Raw genomic sequence first — 9,756 nt, forward strand, 5'->3', positions numbered from 1 at the left:
AATTACCATTGAGGGGTGTGTCTATGTTTAATAGTTACCAGTGGGGGTGTGTCTCTGTTTAATAGTTACCAGTGGGGGTGTGTCTATGTTTAATAGTTACCAGTGAGGGTGTGTCTCTGTTTAATAGTAACCAGTGAGGGTGTGTCTCTGTTTAATAGTTACCAGTGGGGGGGTGTCTCTGTTTAATAGTTACCAGTGGGGGTGTGTCTCTGTTTAATAGTTACCAGTGGGGGTGTGTCTCTGTTTAATAGTTACCAGTGGGGGTGTGTCTCTGTTTAATAGTTACCAGTGAGGGGTGTGTCTCTGTTTAATAGTTACCAGTGAGGGGTGTGTCTCTGTTTAATAGTTACCAGTAGGGGTGTGTCTCTGTTTAATAGTTACCAGTGGGGGTGTGTCTATGTTTAATATTTACCAGTAGGGGTGTGTCTCTGTTTAATAGTTACCAGTGGGGGTGTGTCTATGTTTAATATTTACCAGTAGGGGTGTGTCTCTGTTTAATAGTTACCAGTACGGGTGTGTCTCTGTTTAATAGTAACCAGTAGGGGTGTGTCTCTGTTAGTAACCATTGGGAGTCTCTTATGATTTGTTGCCAGTAAATCAGGTGTCTCCTGGTTTGCTGACTGTGGAGTAGATGGGAGGAGCTTCAGATGTGCTGTGTGGATGATTGACAGTAGAGTAGGTGGAGTTTTGAACAACATTTACAGTAGCATAGTCACAGGAGGATGTGCCCTCTATAGTGATGGTGGTGGTGGCTTCATTGGGGCAGCTGGGATCCTTGTGGAAGTTGACCCTGGCGTAGTGGAGAGAGTCAGAGGGGTTTCTGGGAAAGTCGACATAGATGGTCCCATCGCCTGTGTCGGAAGTATGGAAATGCTCCTTAATCTCCTCATAGTCACCTTCACCATGACAACCCTGGACAGAGGGAAATGGGAAGAGGAGGAGGGCGTGAAGGAAGAAGGGAGGAGTAACGATTAGTGTGGCGCTACTCAGCAAAACAAATGAAACACACACTCAGTGACACCCAGTCGGCAAGCAAACAAAACAGCCACACCAACCTCAAAGTGGCTTCCTGGGCCTGTGATCGCTCTCTGTGTAGAGGAGAAAGACCCTGTGGAACACAACGTCCATATTGGGTTTAGATAATAATTCATGTATGTTACAATTTTTTATTTTATTTATGTTTATCTGTATTTCTGGAAATGGGCCCGTACGAAAGTCCAAGCCTGTTCACGAAACGTAAGGGTAATAATTTCTGATTTGATTATAGAGAGAGCTGCAATTCCCTCAGAATACAGTAGGGGTCAGACATTCATTGAATATAAATCCTCTGTCCCTCAGAATACAGTAGGGGTCAGACATTCATTAAATATAAATCCTCTATCCCTCAGAATACAGTAGGGGTCAGACATTCATTGAATATAAATCCTCTGTCCCTCAGAATACAGTAGGGGTCAGACATTCATTAAATATAAATCCTCTATCCCTCAGAATACAGTAGGGGTCAGACATTCATTGAATATAAATCCTCTATCCCTCAGAATACAGTAGGGGTCAGACATTCATTAAATATAAATCCTCTATCCCTCAGAATACAGTAGGGGTCAGACATTCATTGAATATAAATCCTCTATCCCTCAGAATACAGTAGGGGTCAGACATTCATTGAATATAAATCCTCTATCCCTCAGAATACAGTAGGGGTCAGACATTCATTGAATATAAATCCTCTATCCCTCAGAATACAGTAGGGGTCAGACATTCATTGAATATAAATCCTCTGTCCCTCTGAATACAGTAGGGGTCAGACATTCATTGAATATAAATCCTCTATCCCTCAGAATACAGTAGGGGTCAGACATTCATTGAATATAAATCCTCTATCCCTCTGAATACAGTAGGGGTCAGACATTCATTGAATATAAATCCTCTATCCCTCAGAATACAGTAGGGGTCAGACATTCATTGAATATAAATCCTCTATCCCTCAGAATACAGTAGGGGTCAGACATTCATTGAATATAAATCCTCTATCCCTCAGAATACAGTAGGGGTCAGACATTCATTGAATATAAATCCTCTATCCCTCAGAATACTGTAGGGGTCAGACATTCATTGAATATAAATCCTCTGTCCCTCAGAATACAGTAGGGGTCAGACATTCATTGAATATAAATCCTCTGTCCCTCAGAATACAGTAGGGGTCAGACATTCATTGAATATAAATCCTCTATCCCTCAGAATACAGTAGGGGTCAGACATTCATTGAATATAAATCCTCTATCCCTCAGAATACAGTAGGGGTCAGACATTCATTGAATATAAATCCTCTATCCCTCAGAATACTGTAGGGGTCAGACATTCATTGAATATAAATCCTCTATCCCTCAGAATACTGTAGGGGTCAGACACACCTCAGGTGCTGTTCATCCTCTATTTTTCCAATCCTCTTTTCTCGTCCAGTCAGACACTAAAGCATTACGTTTGTTTGTGTGTGTGTGTGTGTTAATGCAAAGCACGTGTTTGGGTGCGTGTTTGTGTGAGACCACGTAAAGCATATTTTGTGTGTAATTATTTGTGTGTGTGCATGCGTGTGTGTGTCTCACCTGTGTTCTGGTTGTATTTCCGTTTGTAGACTGTTAGCAGACTGAAAAGCAGCAGTAACACAACCACACTCACACACACCAAGATGACCACTGGAGTATCTGAAACACACACACACACACAAAACGCATATACAAACAGACACACACATGCTAAAGTGTATTTTTTCATACATTTTTCATCAATATCTTAGAGAATAAATTGTTTTCTGAAAGCTGACTTTTGACATTGTAATGTTTTACCAGATTCTTTACGTTCTGACGGGGGCCTGGATGATGGTGCAGGACTCTTGGAGGTTGCTTTGGTGAATGAAGAAGTTGAGGCTTGTGGGGTCGATTGTGATGCAATTGATGTTGTTGTTGTTATTGGTTTGGTTGACTCTGTTGACATCAGGGTTAGGGTTAGGGTCATCACTTTTCTCCCTCCCCCTCCATTCACTCCCCCCCCCCTCCTTTCACTTTTCTCTCCCCCCTCCTTTCACTTTTCTCCCTCCCCCTCCTTTCACTTTTCTCCCTCCCCCTCCTTTCACTTTTCTCTCCCCCCCTCCATTCACTTTTCTACCCCCCCCTCCTTTCACTTTTCTCCCTCCCCCTCCTTTCACTTTCCTCCCTCCCCCTCCTTTCACTTTTCCCTCCCCCCTCCTTTCACTTTTCTCTCCCCCCTCCATCTTTGGTGCAGGTCAGGGCTGGTGGGAACTATGTGCTGTGAGATACGTCTATCTGATGTGCTCTGCACGGGTCTATTTCTGTTTGTGAAATCAGGAAGTTGTGGTTAACAAGGCTTATCGGACTCGACACCCTATCATCTTTCCCCTTCTCTGGCATTCGTCCTATTGTTCCTCTTCACAGACAACTGAGCCCGTCTCTCCGTGTGACATTACAATACAGAAGAAAGTGCAGAAGTGGTCTAACACTCAATGTGGAGGTCAGTGAAAACATGACAATGACAGAGAAATACTCAGCCTCTCTGTCCCCTTTTTCTTTAGCTTGGTGATACTGAGACATATTGAAGCAGGCTGGCATCACAGAGGAAGCTGAAGTGTGAGTCTGGGACCGGTGGTTTGTCACCCCCACCACATACAGACACGCCCAGCAGCCTCTGCTGGCCAACTCACTGCCAGCTGTCACACTGAACCATGCCTCCCATCTCTCCTGCCACCAGCCTCCACAGACGTGGAATGTTTATCCACTTACCCACGTGGAGGTGATATCTAGTGAAGTCCGCAGGTCTCCATCTTCTATCAGATCCACACCAGTATGTCCCAGAATCCTCCATTCGCAGCTCTTTGATATGCACTGTGAAGTGTGCGTTTCTGGGGTTATCTCTCAGGGAAAACCTCCCTGCGTTCACAAGTTCATTTTGTTTCCCAGTCCGTATTGTATCCGAACAAGTGGAAGGGTTGACCCCCTTACAGAAGAACTTCTCATTGTTCTCATGGCCTTTTGGATAATTACAGGTGAGGCTGGCGGTCTTCCCCACCTGTCCAGTCAGACTGCTTGGCATGACGTCTCTCCAGTCTGTGACTGACATTAAATGCATGCATACAATTTTGTTGCTGTACATACATTACTGTAACATGAGTCATTCAACTGGTTTGTTTTGGGAATATATTTTCAAGACACACAAAAACCTGTGTACGGTCACTAATGCAATGTTTATGTTTGTGCGCGCTTTACTCATAACACATAACTCTTCTGAAAGAAGCATGTGTGTACTCACTTAAAACACGTAGGTTGACCTGTGTGATCAGTGTGATGTAACCATTTTCAGGCCTCCTGTTTTCTACTCCACACCAGTATGTCCCAGTATCATGTTCAGTCAGGTTTCTGATGGTCACTGTGTAGCGTTTCTCTATTCTGTTGTATGTCAGAGAGAATCTCTCATCTGTTCCAGATGTTGACGTGATGGGGTAGCACATCTTGGAGTCATCATCTTCCTTGCAGTAATACTTGTTGCTGTTCTCCTGTTTCTCTGGATAGTTACAGACGATGTCAACTTCTCCTCCCAGATAGACCATCACTGGGACTGACTTACAGCATTCATCTGTCAATAGAAACACTTAAAAATAATATTATAATAATAATCACTGACTTTGGTGACCAGTGATACTGATGATGGAATCGCATTGGTGAGAATAAATGAGAATTCAACCTGATTGTGAGGGTGGGCAACTGTTCTGAGATCTGGATCCAAGGCTTTATTAGACCAATTTACAAGTCTCTGTTGGTACGAGCTTGTGAATGGTTTTCTGTAACATAACTCATGATAGAATAATCCAGGTCTTCAACAGTCTTTCAATAGACTTTCAGAGGGCCTTGCTCAATATGGCCTGAAGGTTTGCTCTTAATACTTCCTAAAAAGTGGTGTGCGGAGATAAGGTCTATGATACCATAAATGTGAAACAAATAACATGATTTTTACATGTTAGAGGAGTAATATTGATCTTAGTTCAACTTAATTCAATATTCACATAAATTAACTGGCTAACAAACTGAAGCAATCCACATCACCCAGACTGACACCTCGACAACAAAGACAAGGTTTATTTTATATGCTGATGACTTGGTCGTCTTGTCCCTGACCAATCTCCAACCCTGTTTACAAAAAGGGACACTGTGTAAAATGGAAATAAAAATAGAATGCAAAGATGTGCAAATCATTTAAACCCTATATTCAATAGAAAATAGTACAAAGACTACATACCAAATATTGAAACTTAAAATGTTTATTGTTCCTTGAAAAATAAAATCCCGCTTTGAATTTGAAGCCAGCAACATATTTAAAAAAAGCTAGGACAGGGGCAACAAAAGACTGGAAAGTTTGTGTAATGCTAAAAAAAAGAACCTATTGGAACATCTCACAACTAGTTAGGTCAATTAGTAACAGGTCAGTAACATGATTAGGAATAAAAAGAGGATCCCAGAGAGGATGAGTCCACATTCAAATCAGACATGATTCTGTAGTGGACATCACGCATTCAAATCAGACATGATTCTGTAGTGGACATCACGCATTCAAATCAGACATGATTCTGTAGTGGACATCACGCATTCAAATCAGACATGATTCTGTAGTGGACATCACGCATTCAAATCAGACATGATTCTGTAGTGGACATCACGCATTCAAATCAGACATGATTCTGTAGTGGACATCACGCATTCAAATCAGACATGATTCTGTAGTGGACATCACGCATTCAAATCAGACATGATTCTGTAGTGGACATCACGCATTCAAATCAGACATGATTCTGTAGTGGACATCACGCATTCAAATCAGACATGATTCTGTAGTGGACATCACGCATTCAAATCAGACATGATTCTGTAGTGGACATCACGCATTCAAATCAGACATGATTCTGTAGTGGACATCACGCATTCAAATCAGACATGATTCTGTAGTGGACATCACGCATTCAAATCAGACATGATTCTGTAGTGGACATCACCGCATGGGCTCAGGAACACTTCCGAAAACCACTGACTGTGAACACAGTTCGTCGCTGCATCCACAAATGCAAGTTAAAACTCTACCATGCAAAGAAACCATATATAAACCACATCCAGAAACACCACCGCCTTTTCTGAGAGTGAACTCACTTTAGATGGACCGAGACAAAGTGGAAAACTGTCCTGTGGTATGAAAATCTCAATTTGGAATTATTTTTTGGGAATTATGGATGCTGTGTCCTCTGGGCTAAAAAGGAAAGGGACCATCCGACTTGTTATCAGCGCACAGTTCAAAACCAACATCCATGATGGTATGGGGGTGCATTAGTGCACATGGCATGGGTGACTTGCACATCTGTGAAGGCAACATTAATGCTGTACAATTTATACAAGTTTTGGGGCAACATATGCTGCCATCCAAAGTTTTTTTCAGGAAAGGCCTTGCTTATTTCAGCAGGACAATTCCAAACTGTATTCTGCATGTATTACAATAGCATGGCCCCATAGTAAAAGAGACTTGGTGCTAAACTGGCCTGCCTGCAGTCCAGACCTGTCACTGATTGAAAACATTTGGCACATATTGAAACTAATAATGCAAAAATGAGACCCCCATACTGTTGAGCAGCTGAAATCCTATATCAAGCAAAAATGGGAAAACAATTCACTTTCAAAACTACAGCAATTGGTCTCGTCAGTTCCCAAACACTTACAGAGTATTGTTAAAAGAAGAGATGATGTAACACAGTGGTAAACATGCCCCTGTCCCAACTTTTTTGGAAACAGTTGTAGATTGTTCTGGCAATAATTTCTCTAACAGATAAATGATAGAACCTCTTTCTAAAATACCTCAGCTAATTGTTGGAAAAAGAAAAGAAAATGAATAAAAAACTTTAGAGACAAAATTCTGAATAGAGATAACAATAGTGTTTACAATGTACTGTACGTTTCTGATTTGTTGATTCTGTGTATTCATTTTCTGCATAAATTGACGTGTAGGTTTTGTTAGGTTATCTCAATTATTGCTGCCTGAAAATGTTTGTTTTGGCCATAATGGAAACCATTTAATCATGACAATAAAGCACCTATTGAAATGACTTAATTTGACAAATTAAGTAAAAGTGACTTGCTGACTCACCTTCCTTTACTTCCAGGTCCACCCTGGTATATTTGTCAAATTTTAAAAGTTTATCCACTCCACACCAGTAGGTTCCTTTATCTTGTCTGGTCAGTTGTTTGATGACCACATTGAAGTAGTTTCCCTCAGTGTCGTCATACAGAGAGAATCTACCTCTGTGCTGCCAGGTGTTCTGACTACCTGATCTTATTTTATCCTCACAACCCAAAGTGTTATGCTCCCTGCAGAAATATTTTCCATTCCTCTTCTCCCCATTGTTATACTGACAGTAGATGATGACAGTTCCTCCAGAGTATCCAGGCACTATGTAGGAGCTCACACAACCTGTCAGTCAAACAAGAGAAAATAAATAGTATATATTCATATTCATCTTTATGTGGTGTGTTTTGTGTGTACACAAAATACACACAAAAACACCCCAAGCAGTGTTCCCTTGCCTGATGTAACTAACTTTGTGTTGTACTATTGAGTGTCATAACAAGCTTATTACCTGTCATAAAGGAGAGGAGGATGAATATCAGCAGGATCCTCATCTTGCTGTGTTCTGGTGTTCACAGATTCTCTCCAGGTTGGTGTCTCTAGATCTGGTTATTTATAATGTTTTATAAACCTGTTTACAACTCTCTCTACATACATTTAAATGTTGACTCCACCGTATGTCACACTTCAGAATCTAAAATTCACACCGCTACTTATTTTACTCTCTGCATCTCCTGGTTAAAGCGCTCCTATCACTTCCTCTTTTTGAAAGCCACTCCTTTATTCCCCTTAACCAATCACTGTTCTGTTTCTACACCAACAGAGAGAATGAGAGAGGTAGATACTTGTTTCAGACGCAGATATAACAAGATGAGAATACAGAGGCCATCTGGAGAAGGGAGTGCCAGGTGTTATTTCACCCCCAGAGGAAGTTTCAGTCAGAGAGGATATGAAATATAATTAGAATCTATGAAAAATAATGATGGTCATGATCATTTTCTTTTTTTTTTATAATTTACTTAGTGAGCAGGTTTCATTGGTTGATGTCTGTACAGTTCCATACCACAATATAATAATTATCTATCATAATATAAAACCATCTAAACCACAATATAATAATTATCTATCATAATATAAAACCATCTAAACCACAATATAATAATTATCTATCATAATATAAAACCATCTAAACCACAATATTATAGTTGTATACCAATATATAAACTATTTCTACACCACAACATCATAGAAGACGCTTCAGGGAAGGATGACATTGTGTTATACTACTACACCAGTAGGGGGCAGTGTAGCACATGGAGTGTGAGTCCGGATTGGAAGATGTTTGATCAAAACCGAACAGGAAAGGTAAGATGTGTTTGATTATCAGGAGAGATAAAAGACAACAGTCCATTACTGAGGGTGTTCTTTATAATAGATGCAACAGGTTCATCTCCTATTATGGACAAATACATGTTTGGTTGTGTGGTTGTTTCAACTATTTTAATGTCAGCATTATACAAAACTGAAATTAGTATTTTACAAAAATATCATTTCTTTTGGTAAGAAAAATCAAAAAAAATTTAAAATCAAAATATTGATTTATACTAGGAAGAAAATGTAAGACCACCGCACCCAAAAAAGTTGAATAGGAAAGTTTTAAGTGAATTGTTCAATTTGCAGTGGTCTCTAAATTGTAACCCTTCTGTTCCTCACTCAAAACCTTCCTTTTTGACTTTTTTGGAAAGGGTTTTGATTAATTGAATATTGGTTTGCAGAGTTGGACAGGGTTTGGTAAGTTGAATATTGGTTTGCAGCCCTCATGTCCTCACTGTTTCCTGGTTGGGTGTTTGATATCCCAGAGGTGTGTCTACTGGATGAGATCAGCTCTGTGGAAAACACATTTATGTTTATGACGTCATATAGCATAACATTATTCTGGCAACTTTGTGTGTACAGTGGTTTTATTGGGCTGGGTCTGCCAGGACACATTTGGCAATTCTGGCCACAACAATATCTGATAGAAATCTGATTGGGAAATGAAAAGATATTATACAGCATTTCTTGACAAAAATAAAATTATGGTCTTGGACACGAGGCTATGGAAAACTTAAAAACACTCAAGTGCAAAAGACAACCCGCACGAACACAATCGAACAGATTGTGCACGTATTGCAACAGTGTGGAGCCTTCAGCACTCTGCCCCTGAAGCCCGTGGATTCAGCACCATGGGAGAGGGACCGGAACATTCCTGACCAGAAGGAAAATGCACCGGTGGAACTCAGGATTGTCTGGAATGTTCTGGAAGCACCAGGGGAGTTCAGTTCCAACCAGGTAGACCAGCCTCGGATGAGGACCAATCAGGGACATACAGAGGCGGGGACTTTGAGGACACGATGAGAGTGGGAGAGACTAACATGTTATGATGTTTCCTGTATTCTGGTCTCTTTCTACATTTATATGATGGCAGAAAAACACTGATCTTGTCTTTACATGACATAATGTAAAGACAGAAGCGTTGAATTTGCAGTGGTCTCCTAATTTGAACCCTTCTGTTCCTCACTCAAAACCTTCCTTTTCAACTTTTTT

The 9,756-nt window shown here is 40.6% G+C and overlaps 1 protein-coding gene across 1 annotated transcript; it reads right to left on the bottom strand.

Annotated features, from left to right (window-relative positions):
- Positions 1-597: 597 nt before the first annotated feature.
- Positions 598-7,837, bottom strand: LOC105009807 (CMRF35-like molecule 8). Its single transcript, XM_034294457.1, has 6 exons — positions 7,682-7,837; positions 7,192-7,515; positions 2,844-2,981; positions 2,604-2,702; positions 1,056-1,108; positions 598-912 (listed from the first exon to the last, which is right to left on the bottom strand). The coding sequence occupies exons 1-6, from the start codon at positions 7,722-7,724 to the stop codon at positions 598-600; spliced, it is 972 nt and encodes a 323-aa protein (XP_034150348.1). The 5' UTR covers positions 7,725-7,837.
- Between the last annotated feature and the right edge of the window lie 1,919 nt (positions 7,838-9,756).

This window comes from Esox lucius, chromosome 9 (assembly GCF_011004845.1).
Source record: "Esox lucius isolate fEsoLuc1 chromosome 9, fEsoLuc1.pri, whole genome shotgun sequence".
Lineage (NCBI taxonomy): Eukaryota > Metazoa > Chordata > Actinopteri > Esociformes > Esocidae > Esox > Esox lucius.

Excerpts from the sequence above, each read along its gene's own strand:
- LOC105009807 (XM_034294457.1), bottom strand. The coding sequence starts at position 7,724 with ATGAGGATCCTGCTGATATTCATCCTCCTCTCCTTTATGACAG. Across the intron at positions 7,516-7,681 it reads CCTCCTCTCCTTTATGACAG|GTTGTGTGAGCTCCTACATA; the intron begins GTAATAAGCTTG and ends TTTGACTGACAG. Across the intron at positions 2,703-2,843 it reads GTCAGAACGTAAAGAATCTG|ATACTCCAGTGGTCATCTTG; the intron begins GTAAAACATTAC and ends TGTGTGTTTCAG.